Source organism: Manis pentadactyla, chromosome 18, assembly GCF_030020395.1.
Source record: "Manis pentadactyla isolate mManPen7 chromosome 18, mManPen7.hap1, whole genome shotgun sequence".
NCBI lineage: Eukaryota > Metazoa > Chordata > Mammalia > Pholidota > Manidae > Manis > Manis pentadactyla.
In genome coordinates this window covers 18028934-18049766 of record NC_080036.1, presented here as the reverse complement: position 1 = coordinate 18049766, position 20833 = coordinate 18028934, and the positions used below count along the sequence as shown (strand labels likewise).

General features: G+C 47.7%; 2 protein-coding genes across 3 annotated transcripts in view; one reads left to right on the top strand and one right to left on the bottom strand.

Annotated features, from left to right (window-relative positions):
• PGPEP1L (pyroglutamyl-peptidase I like) overlaps positions 1-10350 on the top strand; it is a 54240-nt gene extending 43890 nt beyond the window's left edge. The window contains exon 5 of the mRNA XM_036878673.2: positions 9290-10350. Coding sequence (XP_036734568.1) covers positions 9290-9296 — 7 coding nt within the window. The 3' untranslated portion in view covers positions 9297-10350. The remainder of the gene's footprint in view (positions 1-9289) is intronic.
• The window catches only part of IGF1R (insulin like growth factor 1 receptor), a 272673-nt gene that overhangs the window by 9406 nt on the left and 242434 nt on the right, over positions 1-20833 (bottom strand). Inside the window, exons 16-20 of one of the 2 annotated variants that reach the window (XM_036878666.2) lie at positions 17930-18159; positions 17539-17649; positions 13896-14055; positions 10896-11025; positions 4996-5130 (exon numbers count right to left, since the gene is read on the bottom strand). In XM_036878666.2, the coding sequence (XP_036734561.1) occupies positions 4996-5130; positions 10896-11025; positions 13896-14055; positions 17539-17649; positions 17930-18159 (766 nt within the window). Of the gene's footprint in view, positions 1-4995; positions 5131-10503; positions 10642-10895; positions 11026-13895; positions 14056-17538; positions 17650-17929; positions 18160-20833 lie in introns of those variants that run through there. The other variant, XM_036878668.2, reaches the window with a different exon arrangement.

Genomic DNA, 20833 nt, shown 5'->3' with positions numbered 1-20833 from the left:
GTAATGCCTCTTCCAACAAAGGGACACCAGGTTCCAGAAAGGGCCTGGGGTTCAGCGCACCTCTCCTTCACCAGCCTCTCAGCAGCCCTGAACGGCGGGGCTGTCTACAGCCACTTCTCTGCCAGCAGAGCCCGCCTGAGCCCTAGCCCCAGGCCACGCTGGGAAAGCCCAGTGAGAGGTTAATTGGGCAGGATTGGCCATTCCTGCCCATTTGGATCCTACTCAGGCACTCGGTCCCCACAGAACGAGCCCAGGATTCCCAGCAATGTGGGGGCTTTAATCAGCAAGAGGACAAACCATGCTGAAGACTGCATGACATCAGAGCCTCTGTGGGGCTGCCTCTGGGCTAGAAAGTTCCAGTGTCATCCTGAATGTCCTATACTGGGGACTTCCCTGGCAAGGGTCCTGACACATGGCATTGTGGGAGTTTCACCCGCAGAGGCTATGGCTTCTTGGCTCATGGTTTAGGACTCACTGCTCCCCTCTGCTGCAGCCCCTATCCTGCAGCATTCGGATCCAGTCTTTCCAGAGGCCAGATCCAGAAAGCTGACGCCATGCCTCACAGCCCGCTGCTGGGATGTCAGCAGTCAGCATGCATTCAGAGGGGCTCAAGACTTGTGGTGTAAGTGTGGAGACCTAAGTGGATGGCAAGGTTCAGGATGGGCCTTGTCATCAATTTAAAATACGGATCCACCAGCGAACCACAAGCTGAATATGGTCTCATGCCGCTTGCTGAGTGAATTGAAACTGAGTCTCAGCGTTAAGATTCATAGGCCTGGACACCCTGAGACTTGGGCCACAGAGCCTTCCCTCTAAAGCCTGAGCCTCTGTGCTCCCAAGAGTGTGGGGCTCTGTGGCTGTTCCAGAGGTGCCTGCTTCCCTTGCTGCAGGTGACACCAACCGCCGAAGCACCTTCCTGCCGCTGAGCTGAAGTCCGCCGGCAGCCAGTGCACATGCAGCCCCAACTGGAGCCTATTGGTTGGTGCCCCGTCAGACCTCTGGCACCCCACAACTGAAGCATTTCCTCTTCCACACAGAGGCCCAGCAGGGCATTCAGACAACCCCAGGGCTCAGTGAATTTCCTCTCCTTTGGGAGAAACAAGAGCCCGTTGTTTCGATTCTTATAACAGAAGAACCCCTCTCCCAGAACACTTCTTCCTTCTCTTGAGTTCATCTGCGCCTTGAGAAGGATAACACAGACGCTCCCTATGAAACCAGCTCAGCCCCTTGCATTTTGTTCTTTTCTGAGAAGGGAGAAAAATTTGCCAAGAGGGTTCTGGATGGCAAAGCAGAAATGCCTCCTGAATTAAACATTCAATATCCACGAGTAACCTGTCCGTGTAAATTTCCTTGTCACTCTATGCTGGGAACAGGAAGTGCACTGCCTTTCCCATGGCAGGTGGGCTGCTTCCCAGGCATATTAAATTAATATAAAACTCCAGTCACCTGGAGGCGGATCAATTTGAAGAGTCTCACAAGTTTCTCAGAGACAAACATTTCCTTGAGTCAAAGAGAAAGTTCAAAAACAATACTTCTTCTCCCACCACCCAAACCACAGGAACAAAGCTCACACCTGCTTTCTTGGACTGTTTCTAGGTTTGCTAGAACACCACGGGTTGTAGTATCTGCCTCTTTTCTGGCACTGCACACACCTATGCAAATTCAGTGGGCATCACTCCTCATATTCCATTACTGATACATTCCATTTTTGCTTGAAAGGAAGACTTTTCTGGTTACGGGCTGACAAGAATACAGTGACCACACTGTTCAGAGTGGAGAGCAGTCGCCTGTAGAGGAAACTGGGTGTCTTTGAGGTGTGGTAGCCAGCCTCCAGCACCCGAGCAATCCTCACTTTCTGGGATTCATGCCCCGAGTATTCACCTCCCCTTCGAACAGGACTTCCTGTGCAACCCACAGAAGACGCAGGACACTGTGGAGTGAAACTCAAAGGTTGGGCTATAAGGGGCACTCTGGCTCGTGCTCTGCAAGCACTTACTCTTGGGCAAGGTGGGCAAACCATAGGCCTGTGGGCCAAATCTGGCCTGCTGCCTGGTTTTGTAAGGCCTATGAGCTAAGAATGGTTTTTGTATTTGCAAATGGTTGAAAAAAGTCAAAATAATATTTTGTGACAACATGAAAATTAGGTGAAATTCAAATTTCAGTATCCGAAAATAAAGTTTTATTGACACATAGCCTTGTTCATTCACATGATGTCTGTGACTGCTCTAGCACTAGGACAGCAGAGCTGAGAGGCTGCAGTCATGACCTTATGAGAACACAGAGCTCAACACTCAGCATATTTACTACTTGTCCTTATAGAGCAAAGGTCTGCCAAACCCGCCCTAGGAGAAGCCAGCTACCTGGCACAAGGACCTTGCACAGCATCGTGGAGAAACGCAGGCCTCTCTGGGCACTCAGCCCATGAGTGCTCCACCTTGGAAGTGGCTCCCAGCCTCAGCCAAGCCTTCAGGGACCTGCAGGCCTGGAGGGCAGCTAGACCACAGCCTCGGGAGACCCTGAGTCACAGCCTCCAGCTAGGCTACTCTGATTCCTGAACTTCAGTGAGACAATGGATGCTTATTGTTTAAACTGGTAGGTTTGAGGTAATGTTATATTGCACTAAAAAACTAACATAGGTAGGGGGAGAAAGAATTTCCATGCTCAGCAAGAAAATGCATTAAGTGATCTTTTGAGTCTCTCTCAACTTTGAATCCTAAAAACTAAAGAGGCTGTACTGGGAAGTTCCTCAATGAGGAACCCAGGAACTCCATGTCCCCCATACATACTGCCCTCTGAGAAACAGAGCCTCCTGTCACTGGTGGCCATTATTAGGAGCACCTGTGGGTGTCCTAGTCCAGACCCATGATCAGATGATTTGTGGGTGCCCCTCTCCCCAACACACACACAGACACATGCATACGCACATGCCAATACAGAGGTGTTGCCTTTGCTGTGGCAATGTCTGGCCCTCTTTCTTAATTCCATGTAAGCTGTCCATGGGACAGAACTGGCTTTGGCTGAACAAACGTTCAGAAGCAGCAGTTAAAGAGCACAACGCCCGGCTAATGTACTCCTGAGGCACGCAGTCCTGTGCCAAGTGTCCGCCCACTGCCCCTCAGCCCCTCCGCTGCACAGCGGGACTGTGAGAGCAAGGCGGCCACTGCTCCATGGGCTCAGTCTCGGTAGCAACACTCGAAGTGCTTTAGAAAAAAATGAAACCTTGGTTGTTGATAGGACAATGGTTTCTGCTTCCCAGGCCGTGGTCATCAGATTCTGTGGGGGTCCCCAGGATCCCTGCCCTTGGGGTAAACTCGCTTTGGGATCACCTCCACTGAATGTGGGTGGAATGTGTGGATATGACAGGACTTCACTCCTGTATTTAGGCTTCTAATCTGTTGACTGCAAGTTAAACAAAAGGGATTACCCTGGGTGGGTGGGACTCGATCAGGTAAACAAGTGGGAAAAGCCCAGAGCGGTCCTCTTGCTGACTTGACAAGGCCTGTGGAGGACAGGCAGCAAAGACTGGGGGCAGCCTCTGCCTCTGGGAGCCGAGCGCTGTCCCCAGCCAACAGCCAGCAAGGACCCCGGTCCTGTAGACGCAGGGTGCGGAATCCGGGCAACAACCTCAAGGACGGGGCTCTGAGCCTCAGGTGGCCACAGACCCGGCCACCATCTTGATTCCAGCCACCTGAGACTGAGCAGAGGCGCCACACACCGGTGTCTGAATTCCTGACCCAGGGGAACTGGGACCAGATGGCCAAAGCCGTCATGGCTGTTTCAGGACCAATGCCCCTGGCACCCCCTGGACACAGGGTCTGACTCCTATCTGTAAACCATCCCACCATTACAGGGCCCAGTCCAAGTCAGTGCTCCCTTGAGGCTTGGTGTATGGGCAGGTGGCACAGTTGGGAGTCTTCCACACAGACACAGAGACAGACAGCCCAATTTTCCGTGGTTCCTTTCCAATGTGAAGCTGAACCTGTCCTGAAAAGCACGTCTGGAAAATTCCTGAATTGGTCTTGAGGCACTAGTGGTAGCCTACCTTCTACTTGTCGGAATCCAGAAGAATCTCTGTGCCCTGCACTGTAAGTTGAAAACAAGTCCATTGTCCCCACCTGGACCTGTCCTGCAGCTGACAACCCCCCCACAGAACACTGTCACCACACCTCTGACTCATTCAGGGAAAGACAGCAAGGCCCTCCTGCCTTCAGCAGCTCTGACCTCCACCAGCAGTGAGGCCCACCAGGCAGCACAGACACTTTCCCCATTATCTGACTAATCATAGGAACAAGCTGAACAGATTTCTTTGAAAAGAAGTGGTGCAAGGAGACAAATTTTCCAGTGCCCCAAGATGTGTGTGCCCAGGCATGTGTCTGCAGGGTCAGCTGGACCATGTTCCAGGTTGACCGGGTCACTGGATGAAGCTCCAGAGAGTGTGTCACTTACATGGTTTATGACTTTTGTAAACACTTAACAGAGCAGACGCGTGGGGGGACGGCGGTGTGGTGGCGGTATGCTGCAACTACCCGAGAGAAGAGGGCGAGGTTTACTCCACACGGTGCATGAAGGAGTGGGGACCTTAAGCGTGCACCACCTGCAGTGGCTCACTCAGGCCTGCGGGAAGCTGGGGAGAGGCTCCAGAATTCAGCTTAAGAGTGATCAGTGCCAAGCTGTTGCCTTTTGTTCTTTTTAAAACCTTTGCAAGGAGAAGATGAGTAAGAATTGCTTTGGTCAAATTTCATAGACACATTTGGCCTGAGAAACCATGGTGCAAACTGCAAATCAGAACTAAAGCGTTAAGGAAGATGGGGTGGAATTAAGGTACCGGCACAGGTTCCTTCCAGCAGGATAAACCCTCTTCTAAGCTGCTCAGACCACCACAGTGGTCGCCTGGCCAGAGAGACTGGCTCTCAGAACTAGTCTCATGTGACCCAGGACAAGCATGACTGCGGAGGGAAATCGGAGGGAGAGGTGTGGGGGCCCAGGAATACATACAGCATGTCAGGGCAGTTGTCCGGCTTGTCCAGAAGGCCGCCCTCCATGACAAAGCGGAGAACTTGCTCGTTGGACAAGCCCTGGTACGGCTGCTCGGCCAGTGTGGCGATCTCCCAGAGGACGACCCCAAAGGACCTATGGTGAGAAAAGAAACGTGAGGGGCTCAGAAGGCATGGAGAGACCACATGGCCCTCTCCTTTCCGGCACTTCTTCTGCCACGGGCCCTGAAAAACTGCTCTCCCTGTGGCAACAGAGCTCGTGTTAGTGCACCAGGCACTGGGCTGTGTGAAATGTCTATCCTGTGTCAAGTCAATGCAACCCTAGTGGGGCAGCTGAGGAAGCTGAAGAGGAGGGGCTTTCAAGGTCCTTCGAATGGCCAGGAAGCTCCTGATCTCTGATTGGAACCCTGGACAAGCCGAGTTCAGACCGCGCATGCCCGTAAATGTGCAGGTTCCAGGGCCCCGCTGGGACAGTGATTTAGTGGCTTCAAGTGCAACCTGGGACAATCAAGCTGTTCAACAAGCATCTCTGTTTTGGAAACTTGTACCCAAGCGGCCCTCAACACCAGCTGCAGAGCAGATTCCCCTGGTGAGTTTTGAAAGCATTACGGATGCCTGTGCCCCTGACCACAGTTCTGACCTCACTGCTCTGCGGTGGGGGCCTGAGTCTTGATACGGAAACCTCCACGGGGATCTTACAGCCCAGGGGGGACCAGGGTGGAGAGAAACCCTGTGGGAGCCGGGCTGCTGCTGGCCTGTGATGGGCTCAGGCTCCTAGGTGTGTGTGGGGGTGGGGGGCTCATGGACACAAAGAATCCTTAAGCACAGAGTTCAGCTGAGGAGAAGGGGGCAGCTGAGGAATAAATTCAGTAAGGGGGGCAGAGAGTGACAGTGCTACGCATGCACTTTTGCCTGTCAGTTTAGAAGATCCAACCATTGAAAAACAAATTAAAATAGATATACGTGTACTCAGAAATTTCAGATAGTGATGCAAAAGGAGATGCTGTAATCTGCAAAACAAAGGTGCCTGCCCAGCACACATTGCCATTTCTACAAATTCTCTATGGTCTATTTGCCTTTACATTCAGTTCCTTCCAGCAGAATAAAGCGGGCTGCTCAGCAGCCAACAGCTGAGGGGCTTCCAACCCAACCAGGGCAGGCCAGGGGTGCTGGCAAAGCCACACCGAAAATTCAGGGGCAGGACAGTTCCTACGGAGAGCTCGTGGGATCCTGGCCAGGAGCCCAAGCCAGGAGGGCCTCAGACTCCATCAGAATGTTTTATTCAGTGCTTCAGCTTCTTTCCATCAACAAAAGGTTTTTGTACACATTGATACTAAGAGATGTTAGACACAAATAGAATCTCAGCAGTCGGAGGACTGACCCACCCAAAATCCTTTTTAACTTGTAGTGACCAAGATGTAGTCTTTATATTGCACAAGAGACCCAAAAAAGCCAAAGACCCAGAGACCAGGGCGCAGCATTCAGAGGCTGGGGCTGGGGGCACAGGCTTCTCCATCGGCTCTGGCGGGGATGGGGGGTGGGTGCTCTGCCTACAGAAAGCAGCCTGTCACAGAAGCAGCTGTCGCTCCCAACCTTCGTGTCTGCAATGTGGTTACAGTACAAGAAATCACAAGCTTGCTGTTTTTATTGACTGCAGGCCTGGCCTGAGAAATAACCTGAAAAGGAGGCTGTCTCCCAGGCCCACTTCTCTCGCTCCCCCTGGCTGTGCTCGCTGCTACTCAAGCCGCCAGTTCTAACTGGGTGGCTTCCACACTGCTTCAGCCCCAGCCACTCGGTGTCAGGCTCCCAGTAAGAAGCAGGTATCCTGCTTGAAGGAACCTCAACAGATACTGCCTTTTTTCTTTTTTTTTTTTTACAAAGTGAAGGTATGTGGCGACTCTGCGTTGAGCAAGTCTATCGGCACCATTTTTCCAACAGCACTTGCTCTCTTTGTATCTCTGTGTCACATTTTGGTAATTCTCGCAATATTTCAAACTTGTTCATTATTATTATATTTGTTACAGTGATCTGTTAGCAGCAGTTAGGACTCACAGAAAGCTTAGATGATGGTTAGCATTTTTTAGCAGTGAAGTATCTTTTAATTAAGATATGTACATTGTTTTTGTAGACATAATACTATTGCACACGCAATAGACTACAGTATAAACTCAACTTTTATATGCACCGGGGAATGAAGAAATTCATATGACTCACTTTATTGGGATATTTGCTTTATTGCGGTGGTCTGGAACCGAACCCACAATTTCTCTGAGGTATGCCTGTACTTGGCGAACCACAGCCTTAACATGTGTCAGACTGAGCTGTCTTGCAACCCTGTTCTTCTTCTGGCCTCACTGCAGGTGATGCCCCATCCCACCTGCATGGCCAACCTGAGGTCATCCTTCCTTCGGTCTCCTCAGTCCTACCAGAGCTGCCAATTCAGGCACAGATTTGTCCAAAGGTCTGGTCTCCTCCATTTCTCCCCTGAGCACTTCCTCAGTACAGGCGGTCCTCCTCACCTGGCCTGTAGTCCTCCTCCTGTTGGGCACTAACATCTTATTCAATGCAGCCTTACACTCTAGCTACTGTGAACTGAAAACACAGCTCTAGCTCACTCTCGTGTTCAGAAGACACTATCCCGTTAAAAGTCTTTTTTGCAGAGCCTGCAGAATTAGTTCCAAACTCTTAACACAACATCCAAGGCCTTCCTTGATCTCTCTTCAGTGTAAGTCCCTCAAGGACGCCACTGCCATGGCTTCCCCCAGCTTCCCCACTGCTAGGAATCTGCTGGCTCACTGCTCTGCAGGTGACAGTCTAGGTGGCCACAACTCTCTTTTGGGAAGGCTTCTGTGATTCCAACCCATCAGGGTCACTTCCTCTTTTCCACAAGACTTCATCCCTCAAGAGTGGGGACTGTGACCCTAACCACCCTGTTCTTGCATGCATGAGCACTGTGCCAGGGCCATGCCAGGTCTTCCTGTCACATGCATGAAATAACAGAGCAGGTAACATACCTGGCTCTCCAAGAGCACTTTTATTGGAGCAACTGTTGTGTGATATATTGCTTGACAGCAAGGGCCATTTAATGCTAAAATCTGGTCATCCTTCACAGGATAGGACCAGTTGAGTCCAGCCATTTTCCTGCCCCAGAGTATGGGGGCAAAACCATTTTTACCCAGTGCCAACTTGCCTCCCTGGCATCATCAGTGGTCACAGAAGCCAAGGTACTGCAGAGCCAGCAGGGAAGACATATGTTCCTCACCAGACCTCACCTACTAGGCAGGGCAACCATACCCCCTGGTTTAACCAAGGCCAGTCAGAGGCACTGAGAAATAGGCAACACCCATGTGCTTTTCAAAGCAGGTAATTTATAATCTGGCATTGGCATTAATGCCTTAATATAAAGCAAGTCATGAATTTTGTGGACAGATTTCATCTTTAAACATTAGATAAAAGCCTTCCCAAGTAGAGAACAACTTCCTGTGAGTCTTACCTCAATGCCAGTGCTGGCTGGGCACACCTCACCACAGCAGGACAGGATCGGGTCAATGTCCCCCCCGCCAGTAAATTGAAACCTACAGAGATAACCACATTCCCCACTGACATGAACTAGCCCCTGAAGAAGCAAATAACCCTAAAAGGGTGCAACCAGCCCTATATATCTGCAGCCATTTGGAAAGCTGCTTAGGGAGTCAAGAAATGAAGACTGTCATAGAGTGTTCCAGATGCCTGGGAAGACAGCACAACTCTAAGTGTGAGTTTCAGCTACTCAGTCCCTTGCCCAGTTTCCTCCGTGCCTGCAGGGCCCACTTCTTGGGTGTCTTCTAACCCAAAGGGACTGTTTGCAAGGGACTGGGGCTACAAGGGAGCTACAGGAGCAAGCACAGTGGCCAAGGGCCTGGGAGTAACGTTTTGAGGGACAGCAGGAAACTCTGGAGATGTTCCAATGGAAGAAACCACCTCCTCATGACTCTAGGCCCTGCCTCCTCATACACAGAGCAGGGTGTGTGACTGTGCTACAGAGAAAAGGGCTGACGGGGTATCAGCAAGAAGTCGGTGTAGGCACAGCACAGGAAAAACCTGCAAAGAACAAGGACATCTTAGGAATTAGGACAGCCTGTCTTTGTCAGGGAGGGAGTAAGCAGTCCCTGGAAACATCCAAGCAGAAGCTCAACAACCAGCTGTCCAAAACACTGTGGATGGGACTTGGGATTAAAACTGACCTCAGAGACACTTTCCAATCCTGATCCTGGGGTCTCTCTCACAAAGCCCAATATAATTCTATTTCTTTCTAGATTTTAACTATTTGGGAATGACGGTTTTGTGCTACTCAATACAAATCTAAAATGACTTCCATTTCTTGGAGGAGAGCTTTAGACCCTGGGCAGCTGAGAAACCTTCCACATCGTCCAACATCCTGGCCCACCTTACATGCGTTATCCACAAAGGCTGTCATTAAAACAAAAACAAAAACAAAAACTTTAATCCTGTCAATGCCTGAGCACTGAAAGGAATGAGTATCAAATGCCTACTTTGTTTACATTGCTTTTTGCTTATTGGTTTATAATGTTTATGTCATCACAAGAGAGAAACTTGGCACTGAATGCCCCATGGGCCCCTTTGTTGCTGCCTGTCACAGTAGTCACTAACCAGAATTGGGGTAAAATTAGCCTGTGAGATATTAACAACTCTAGTTTTATCCTCCTAACCTGCCTGTGTTTTCCCTAGTTCTCATGGTTTTCTATTTTATTGTATTGTAAGCTGACCCCCAAGCTTCTGGAGGCATGGAGCCTAGCATAAACAGAGGCATGCACAGATCAGGTCTGTCCTCTCCCCATCATCTCTATAACTAAAAATGGTGTTGAGCACTTTGATTTGACAGTAAAGAGATAACCATCTTGGACAGGCTGATTGCAAAACAGCTCAAGAAGCAATCAAGCTTTGCCAGGTCATATTCAAATGCTATTTCCAATTTGCACCTGTCTTCCAAATGAGATCCAACACTCTTGAACTGCGGCAGGTTCATGAGGTTAAAGAAAATGATGTCGGTCACTATTTAAATAGCTCCTCTATGTGGTCATCCAGACAGTTGGAGTAAACAACTAGCTTTTCTGTAACACATCAGCAATGGGATCTCCTGAGAGGACGGCCGAGAAACTAGTTGACATGCTGGAAGGTAGATGTGCCAGGGCTTTCGCCTGCCAAGAACCTCGGTGGTATTTCTGAAACTGTCCATTTCTCCACAATGTTGCTGAATTGCAATAAACAATAATGTTGAGAATTCTCTGCTCTCCTCAGCTGATGAGCTTTCTACCACCAACACAGGTTTATTATTAAGGAAGACATTCTGCTCTCCATACATCCCTGGGTCAGCAACGCTGGATGTCCATCGAGAAAGGACAGACAGCAGATGGGACCAACAGGAAAACACATCAAGACTCCCAAGCTTTGGGTCTAAATAAAGCAAAGTCTGCAATCTGAAGGTTTAATTAGGTGAGGCAGCCACACACACACATAATATCTATTTATTGTGAAAGATCAAATGACAGAAGGCAGGCAGGGGAGAAGCAGAGAGAGGTGAAGTTTTCTGGCAATGTCCAGGCTCCTGGTGTTCTGTCTCAAGGGCTCCTTGCCACTTAGCGAATAGCTAAGGATGGAAAGAAAGAAATGTCGGTCCTGCAAATTCTTTAGATCTTACAAATGCCCTCTGTCCTTAGCTAGCTCCCTGACAACAGCAACACTTCAGCAATGGAGTGTGGCCCACGTAACACTTAGTCAAAGCTGGAAAAGGGGTCACAATGAACAGAAAACAGGAGGAAAGTGAAGCCCTCGAGACTGAGCCGGTGGGACCTGCAGAGGCTGGAGGGCTCGGGCTCACATTACAGGGAGAGTCTTTCATACCAGACGTCAGAATGAGTGGTGAAGACTCCATCCTTGAGGGACTCGGGGGACATCCAGCGCACGGGCAGCAGCCCTTTTCCTCCTTTGCGGTAATAGTCTGTCTCATAGATGTCTCTCGTCATACCAAAGTCTGTAAGGTGGAGAGAAAGCACATAACCAGAGTTATGCTGTTTGGGCAGCTCTCGGGGGAGAGGCGAAGATGCACTATCCTATCCTGGCTGTAGAGGAGGGCCTTGTACCCACAGGCAGGGCTGCAGCACGCTTTCAGGAGGCCGGATGTCAGTGTTGGCAATGTTATAAGGCAGAAACAGTAAGGGATCAGTCACGTGGCAAGCAAATACCAAAAAACCTCTGCTTTTAAAAACATTTTAAACCTGCTTTTTTTTCTATACATGAATTCCCTTGTTGCCTCTAAAATGAGAGGCAGTTACAAATGATCGAGTCCCGTGGTTGTCAAGAAAATAGGATCTGCCTGGACCAAAGGTTGTTCATATGTGGTTTAAAAACCTGATGAGATGAACAGAAGCATGTTGATTCTTATTTACTTGACAGCATTGCCCCATTGCCAGAGGAAAGAAGGGAGGCTCACTAATAAGGGGGAAAATATTGAGAGTACCCATTCATGATGAAAAAAGTACCTGGGAAGATGCCTAAGAGATGTTATTTGCTAGGCCCCTAAAGCTATTACTCAACTAATGTTTTTCAACATAATACTCCCACTCATTTTTGAAAATTTCTTCTATTTTCCATTTCTCCAGAAGAAGTCACATAATTATGTTTGATGGTAGGCTTGCTTTATAATCCTAAATTATTGCTTCTTTGTCAGATTTTGATTTTCCACTCAATCATACCACATTTTCTTACAGGGACTTTTCCGTTCTCCTTCCCAGGAGAAAGGGCTGCTCTCCCTTCTTAAATGTTCATTCACCTCTCTAACGTGCGAAGAGGTAAGGGTACACAGAACAAACACAGAGAATGAAGTTCTTTGGATGTTAACCGGTCCAATTTGTGCTAGTCTAAGGGCCATCGAATTGCCTCTGGTAAAATTACTTGTCATATTTGTAATCCATGGGATACCAGGCATTGAAAAAACATTTTTCACCCCTAGTGAAGCACTAAAGTGAAGTGTTAAAGTCTTATCTCAGAATTAGTGCAGGGACATGCAAATTAGAGGATCTGCCTTTATTTGCACAAAAAAGAAGAAAGAAATCCCAGAAAAAGAACACAAATTATTTCTTCCTTAACACAAAAGAAAAATTTCAAATTTTAGGAAAAAAAAAAACCCACATGTACAAAGAAAATGTCATGTCAATACGCCAAATGGTTAAGGAGCAAATACAGTCTTTGCTGACTTGGACTCCAAATGAGAGGTGGCTTCCTACTGCGAAGTGAAGCAGGGAAGAAAGCAGCACGAAGGGAGGTCCTGCCATGTGCCAGGAAGGGGTGGGAGGGGATGCTGGGGACCCCAGGCACTGACATTTACCGAGGACCCGCCCTGCCAGGCATGCACCCGATGTGTCCCTGCAGTGGGTCCTTCCCACCATCTCATGGCTCTGTTATAGCATCGTCCCCACTGCAGAGGTGGAGAAACTGAGGTTCACAGAACTTAAGGCACTTGCCCCGAGTCAATTCCAATTAGTGGCACAACTGGGGTTTCAGCTCAGGCTGGGTAGGGGGATGCTGGTTGGCATTTCCACAGGAACAATCTGAGTCCCCATGGAGAAGTAAGGGGTATGGGACCGGAAAGGGAATTGAGCAGGTGCACAAAGAAAGCCCAGGGGTGCTCTTCTCCTGGAACCTGGGACAGGATAGCCTCTCAGGCTTCAAGGGGCACCAGACGTGTAGATGCCGCAAAGGGCCAAATCCAGGTGGCCTCAATGGTGGCTCCTGAATGAGTAACTCTGACGACCGAGTGAAGCGTGCTCTGTGATATGGCTATATTTATCCCCCTAGCTCCTACAAGTGAAAAATAAAGACACCCACCCCTAATTTGGAAACCCTTCTAGAGGGCGTACTCATTACTCACCCACCTAAGAGGCCAAGCCATTTCATATACAATCATTGCTGGAGAAAACAAATATTGCTAAGGGAGGGTTAGCACATCCAGAACAGACAGTTCAAGGGCAACACAAAGTGGTCAGTTTTAAATAGTTTTCGGATGTAACATCTCCACTGTAGTTTCTCAGGATAAGTATTTGGTATTTTTCTGATCAGTCATTATTTGGGAAGATAAGGGTCCTGGTAAAAGCAGGTGGTTTCCCCTGAGGTGGTATGTGTTTTTATCAGGCAGATTAAGACCAAAGCAAACCCGAAGGCTGAAATGAATTTCTAACCAGTGATCAGAAATGCAATCCAATCCCCATTTTCTGGTGTGTCAGCAAGGGCTCTCCCCAGCGGGCCGGTCAGCTTACTAAGTGTTATAACAGAGGGGTCAGGAGCTTAGGGGCTCACCAGCCTGAGTGTGACCCCCAGTAAGCAGTGATCCTCCCTCCCTGAAAGACTGCGACCTCCCCATCACTGCTCCTGCTCTGTGCAAGGGCTTCACCATTAGACGACCTCACCTCTTAGAAAACTCCATGGACCCCAGGGAGAGCCAACACTCCTTGTAAGCCAGGAAAACTAGAGGAAATGTTGGTAATTTGGATGGCGACTTTTATGCCCAAATCAAAATCATCTGAGGACAGTTTCAATTTTTTTCTGGAAATGCTTAGAACTGTTCTGCCAACCAACATCTCAAACACCAGGAGAGGTAACCTTGGGGACCACGGCCTCAACTCATCTTTGCCACTATCTGGACCACCACCATACCCATGGATCAGCGTTAGAGCCAGCCTGGCCAGGGCTCTGATTGACTATCAACTGGCGACAATCACATTCTTTCTAAGAACAAGCCTTTGCACTCACGGCGCATGTTGGGAAACCTCTTCACTGAGGCGGACTCAGTCCCTAAAACATGAGTGAGGTTAGTTCTTTCTCAGATCTGGAAAGCTAAGGACACACCTCCAATTTTGACTGTGAAATCTTCGGCTACCATGCAGTTCCGGGCAGCGAGGTCTCTGTGGACAAACTTGTTGGCGTTGAGGTACGCCATGCCATCTGCAATCTCTCCAGCCATCTGGATCATCTTGCTCAGGCTTGGAGGTCCTAGGACTGGGTTATTCTGTTGGAGAGTAAAAACGAAATTCACATGAACATTCAGGCACTTCTTCCACCCCGTGTTCTTTCAGGGTTTACAATCCATCTTCATTGAATCTGAGCAACACAGGTCATTCTGCTAAGAAATCAGGACTTGCTCAGAAGGAACATATTATTATGGAGACCAGAGCATCTGCTTAGTGGTAAAATCATGTGCTTGCTCACTGACCACATCACACAGAGCTGCAGAGAGAAGCACCAATCAGCACAACTTGGGACCAGAATTTCCTATTTTGGGTAGGGCAAAAACTATTTAAAGAGAAACTAGCAGTTTTTGGTATTAAGAATTCTTGGTTACTCAAATTCTTCTAAGTTTATAAGCACCTTTTATTTCTCTAATCAAAGTACAGGTAAAAGGAGGGAGAGAACGTCACAAAGGCTGTGTGGAAATGAGCATATGTGTTTCCCAAATGGACACCAAATGCTTTATTGGCCACAGAGGCAGTGTTGTAAATTAATTCAATCTTTTTCTTTCTCTTCAACTTTCTTCCAAAGTACAAAAAAAATTTTTATCAAGATTAATTTCTTCACAGTATGATGTGCATTTCTTGGATTATTTTCTGTTGGTGTTAAGGAAAACAAGCACTTGACAATTAATTTAAGTCCAGCTGTAGCTTATTCTGGAACATGACCACTGTATAACAGTGATAAGGAACATGGATAAACATTTCCTCTTTGCAGAGGAGGGCAACATACTGGCTTTGGGATTGAGAAATGCCCCCAAATAATAATAAATCTGTCTAGAAAAATTTTTCATTTGCAATGTGTGCTTAAATCTCTTCGTTCTAAAAAAAAAATGCAAAAGCAAGTCAGCACCCCACAATTTAATGCTAAACCACCTTCTGCTTATACTAATGTAATCGATTTCACCTCAGTTGCCCTGCTTACAGACATGTCTTACAACACTACAAAGCTATCTTGCTCTGACAGGTCTCCTGTGTCACCTTCCCAGCTTAAACACCATGGACCACGGGAGAGCACACGTGGGCTTTGGGACCAGACCATCTGGGCTCTTCCACATGGGGATCAAAGTTGGGTTGCTGCTGAGGGGATGAACTGGGACAATGCATGGAAATGTCCACTGGTACCTGGCCAGGGTCCATGGTCTGAGGAAGCTGGCTTTGTCCATGAGGTGCTAGTTTCTGCTGAAAGCAGGCTTCTAGGAGCATTACAACAACTCTCTAGGGACTTCTAGATTGGTGTCTATACTCAACTTTCATTTGAATTCTGAAGAGACTATCAAGACTGTCTCTGGTGATTTTTTTTCTTTTTTTAAATACTTATCACTGAGTTGTCTGGGAACTGACATGATGTCCCCAAGGGTAAGCAAAACCACCACTTTCTTTTACATGAGAGCCTCATTTAGATGAGCTTTTTTCCCCTTAGTACCTAACATTTCCTTTTAACCTTTCCAAGGCTTTAGATATGCATGGTACACTAGGAAATCTACAGGTGAAATGTTAAGTTTATACTCACAATACTTGAGTTGTAGAGCATTAAGTATAGTGTTTACTGGAAGTGGTCGTTCATAAGTAATATGAAGAACAGAATCAATAAAAGGAGCACAATTTTAAGTATTGAGAGGGCTGGCGTTTTGTCAGTTTGTGGTGCTACACTCCCAATTCTTTAAGACATTTGAGATAACAGAAATCTTTAATTTGCTTAGAGCTGCTTAAGACACCTTTATAAAAGCACCCACATTTAGCAAGGTAAAGGAGCAAATCCCAACTTGGGGGGGAAGATGCTAAGTAGACTATAATGAACCTGCAGGACAAGCATACATATTTTTACACTTGACATGTGTTAGAAAGCGTAAGTATAAAACTGACAAATCAGAAAACTTCAGGAATCTTCTCATCCAATCTTATTAACTGAGGCCTAGAGAACTGAAGCAGCTCCAGAGGGCTGCTGACAGCCAGTGGCCGAGCCAGGACTGAGACTATGTTGTATTCTAGGTGTTTAGTTTGTGCCTGAAATTGAAGGCAAGGGGGTGGGTGTTTTCTACTTTGCAGAAGTGCCTTGAATGAATTCGATAAGAAATATATGCCATGTGTCCAGCCACCTATCTGATGAAGCTGTTCTCCTTCACGCTGGTTTGTGTTTTCGTGAGTCAGGAGAAGCACATTAAGGTCCAGGGGAGCAGGGGACCCCTGCCATCAGGTGGAGCAGAGGGTTGGGAGGGCCGTAAACCGCCCTGGTTGTGGCCTTGGTCCATGCTGCCTCGTGGCCCTCATGGAACCACAAACATCATCTGCCGTGACTGAAGGAAGCCACATGTGAACAGGTGCTCAAGCCAAATAAAGGAACTACTACTTAGGAGATGATTAAGTTGCAAATTAAGAGAATAAAACATTAAACTAAAACAGAGACAGGCTACAGAAATTCCAGCGGGGTAGAGAAAAGGAAGAATCGCGGGAGTACACGCAGGCTCAAAGCTTACTCAACACGTGGCACCATCAGCAGCAGAGTGAGGACTGGGACCCAATGAGGCAGCCACATGAAAGGCAGATGCTGTTGGCATTATTTCCTAGTATTAATCTACCAGTTTATTCTTAGAATTACTCACTTAAAAGTCATGCCTCCATGTGTTAAAAAGCTGACTTGTGGGCTCATGCTACAGAAGCAGAGACACCAGGGTGACTAAGAAATTCTGCACAGGACTTCAGCAGATTGAGACTTTGAAGGCTTGTAACACAAATTGATGTTTTTTATCTTTTTTTTCTTTTTTACTAGACTAAGCAGAGATGGTGCAACTGAGGTGGTTATCATTCAGAAGTGCAAGCAAGGCACTGAGTTAGGATCAAGCCTAAAACACAGATGAGGGCTTGAGAAATGGAGCAGGGGGCTGACAGTGGGGCTGGGGGCACCGGCTGTGGGTAGAAGGTGAGCATGTCTTGTGCAGAGAGCTGGGTGGGAAACGGGCCTGGCACAGCAGTCAAATCCACTGAGCACTGAACTTGGACAAGCACGTATTGAAAAACTGCCTGCCATGTTTTCATGGCATGACTTCAGGGCATGACACATGGGCCTGAAGGAGGGGATGTGCTGGGATGAAACGAAGAACACAATGGTGTGGATACACCCAGAGACCCAAACAAGAGAAAGGCTGTGCTAGGACAGAGGTCAGCGGGGGAGAGGGATCCTCCCAGCCAGCGGGTCTGTGGGGGGAAACTGGGGAGATGGCGGTGGAGGTGACTGCAGGTGCAGGGGATGCAGTGACAGCAGCACAGGGGTGTTAAACTAAAAGGGTGTTTGGGGAATGGCAAGGGCCTCTCACAAAAGACCAAGGTCTTCGTGGCCAGGGAAACCCTTCCGTGAAGGACCTATCACCCGGCATGCAGCAAAAAACATTCAATGCCGAAAAGCATTTAGAGACCCAGCATCGCCTGGGGGAAGTTATACAGGAAAGAATAGATAACACGTGAAGTCGGCTGAAAGCAAAACTGACCTCCATTTCTGGCCTCAGAGACCTGAGGTAACTTTTGAGATCCCCCCGCGTCATCAGTTCCATGATGACAAGGGTCGGCTGGCCCTGGGACACCACGCCCAGCAACCGCACCTGGGAGGACAGAGAGGAGGGCTCAGAGGGGGAAGGCGGCCCCGCCGGCCCCTCCCCCACCTCTGGGCCCTGGGGACGGGGGCGGAGCCTCGCTGGCGTCCCGCGGGCTCCCCCGGCCACGGTCTGCACCCCTCCGGAGCCGCCGTGCGCACAGGGGTCCCACGGTCACAGCGAGGTGACGGGGGTGGGGCGCAAACCCACGCACGTGGCCCCCGGCGCGCGGGGACTCGGGGAAGGGTTCCCTGTGCCGGGTTTCGGCCCCTCGGGGCTTTTCTCTTACCACATGGTGACAGTTGAACTCCTTCATCACCGAAGCCTCATTGAGGAACTCGATCCTCTCGCGCATGCTGGCGGCCTCGTTCACCGTTTTAATGGCCACCCTGGTTTCGGACTCGTCTTTGACCACGCCCTTGGCAACTCCTTCGTACACCATCCCAAAGGAGCCCTGCCCCAGCTCGCGGCTCATGGTGATCTTCTCCCGGGCCACCTCCCACTCGTCGGGAACGTACACTGGAGAAGGAGACCCCGGGAGGGAAACGGCTATGGCAACGAGCCCCTGGGCAGAAGGGGCTTTTGGGGAAAGTGTGACAGAAAACACAAAATGCCACTTCACTTCCTCAAGCCCGCAGGAGAGAAGGTCAGGGGACGACGCGGCTCTTTCTGAGACTTCCCACATAGCATGGAGGCACGTGGGCACCATTCCTGAGACCCTAAGGCAACTATATGGTCAAATACTGGTATTTCAAATCTTTAAGGATTCCTACATAATTTGAGTATACTAGTGGCATCTAAGAGCCAGAAAGAAATCCCCTCTGACATGTGCTGTAAGTATAAAATACACGCTGGATTTCAGACGTGGCACAAAAAATAATGCAAATAGTTCAGTGATTCCCATACTGGTTATATTAAAATAGATAATTCTTTGGATATATTGGGTAAAATAAAACATTATTAACATTTGCTTCACCTTTTTCTTTTTACTTTTTTATGTGGCTGGTGGAAAATATAAGGTTCCATATGGGACTGGCATTGTATTTCCACAGAACTGCTCTGGTCTAGATGAAGTGTCTCTGGCCTTGCCAAAAACCCCTGGGTATCTAATGAGGAACAGAAGCAACTGAGCTCTGGCACCAAGGGGCATTCAGTAGCGGTGACCAGCGTGGAGGGACAGCTGACAAGCAGAGGGGTCTCCCCAGGGCTCTGGCTGGGCTCTGTGAGCTCAGGGACTTCCTGCCACTGAAGCGAGGGACTCGAGGTGACACATGGTAATGACTGAGCCTGAATATGATTCCTTCTCGAGCCTAGGCTTCTGGTCAGATTCAACCTGGTTTAAGAAAATAAAGCATTGTAGTCAGGAAGGAAAGAAAAAGAGAGAAAGGAAGAAGGGAAGTAAGAAAGGAAAGAAAGCTAAACAGGACCCACCCCACGACTCCGATGGGGAGGGTGAAAACTAACATAAAACTGATGTGTGTGATAAGCTCCCCAAGACATTTCAGCAATAGTCATATTCTTCCAATGTTGTGTGGCTACATCCCTGACCAGGTGGGGAGCCCCCAGCAGGCTGCACACACACTAGGAAGGAGGTGGTCCTGGCTCAGAAATACAGAAGGAAGGGGAACCAGGGTTGGCATCTGTGTTTACTTTTATGCTTTCAGATGTTAACCCTGGGCTTGTGGCTGGATGTGAGAGAAGCAGCGGCTGACGACTGTATTGCAACGTCCTGAGTCCCAGGTGTTTACCTTGAAGTGATATCTTAAAGGAAAGAGGTCTACAAATTAGGCCCAGGAGACACCACCAATATACACCTCTGAGAAGTATGCAATATGGACTATAATTATTAGTCAGTTTAGTTTTCTTTCATACAGTTTTGTACTTCATAGTACATACATGATCAGGAATTGCACAAAGGAAGTCTACGTCCACAGGGCTTAGCCAGTGTACGGCCCTGACGAGGAGGCTGGTGACAAGGAGGCTCAGGAGAGTAAGTATGCACCAGTCCAGTGGGAAAGACTCCTCATAATACCTCTCAAGAGGTAGAGAGACACTGTCTATATCCATTTATCTCTGAAAATCCAGACTTGCTTTTAATCAGAATTAACCATGTAGCATACCATAAAACATAGAGTTACAACCAATCACATTCATTCCTTGGGACGTCCCTGAAGTCAATACTCAACAATCCTTTTCTCTAAATTCAGCCCCAAAATTCTGGCTCTAATCAACAGGCCTAAGCCCTGCCAGCCAGCAGCAGTTTATGTTAACAATGTTATCAGCACTTCCCTATAGGGGATTTTCAGTGTACTTGGGAGAACATGCAGATTAGCTGTTGGAGAAAGAAGTTTTTTAAAGCATTTTTGAACTGCAGTGTCATTTTGTCACCCCTTGAGGAAACTAGCTGTAAGGTGCTTGTCAAAGGGCCGAATAAATTAAGTTCAAATGAGATGACAGTGTTCCTACCTGTTGGCCTGTGTGACAAGTTTGGTTTTTGTTTGTTTTGTTTTTAAAGAAGAATCAAGAAATATTATAAAAGCATTCTGGAAAGACAGAATTTGAATGCAAATCACTATTCGAGTCTGGTTTTATTGTATTAATGTGCTCTCTCAACTTTCTGGACACTTCATAGTCAGAGCTGTAAATGTCAATCTTCATGAAGTGCTTTATTTCAAAGCAGAGCAGGTTCTCTGGAATAGTCTCATTCTACGCTTTCAAAGAGAGGAAATGTCCATGTATTTCCCTTATAAATTCCATTAAGTGTTTGAGGACTCCTTACCTGATTTTTTTTTCAAAGATATTATTTATACAAACAACACAAAACCTTTTCACCTTTTTTTAAAGAAAAAGATATTTTCCACAAGTAACCACTCTTTTAAACATGGCATGTATCCATCCAGAATGTTCTCTATGCCTTATATACATACATGTATATAAGAGTTACAGTAAGTGTGTGTTTGTGTACAGTTATTTATATATATTATATATATATATTAAAAATACAACTCTGTGAGACCTTTATATAAATAGGAATAATGTCCTTATTATTCCATACTTGATTCCCAGTCAGAGGAAGCTGCTTCTGATGGAGTCAGAAATTCTTAAATAAATCATAGTAAAACTTTACACATTTATATAGTGCTTTTATACTGTCAAAGTGCATTCTTATATCCTCTCATTTGACCAGGATAAC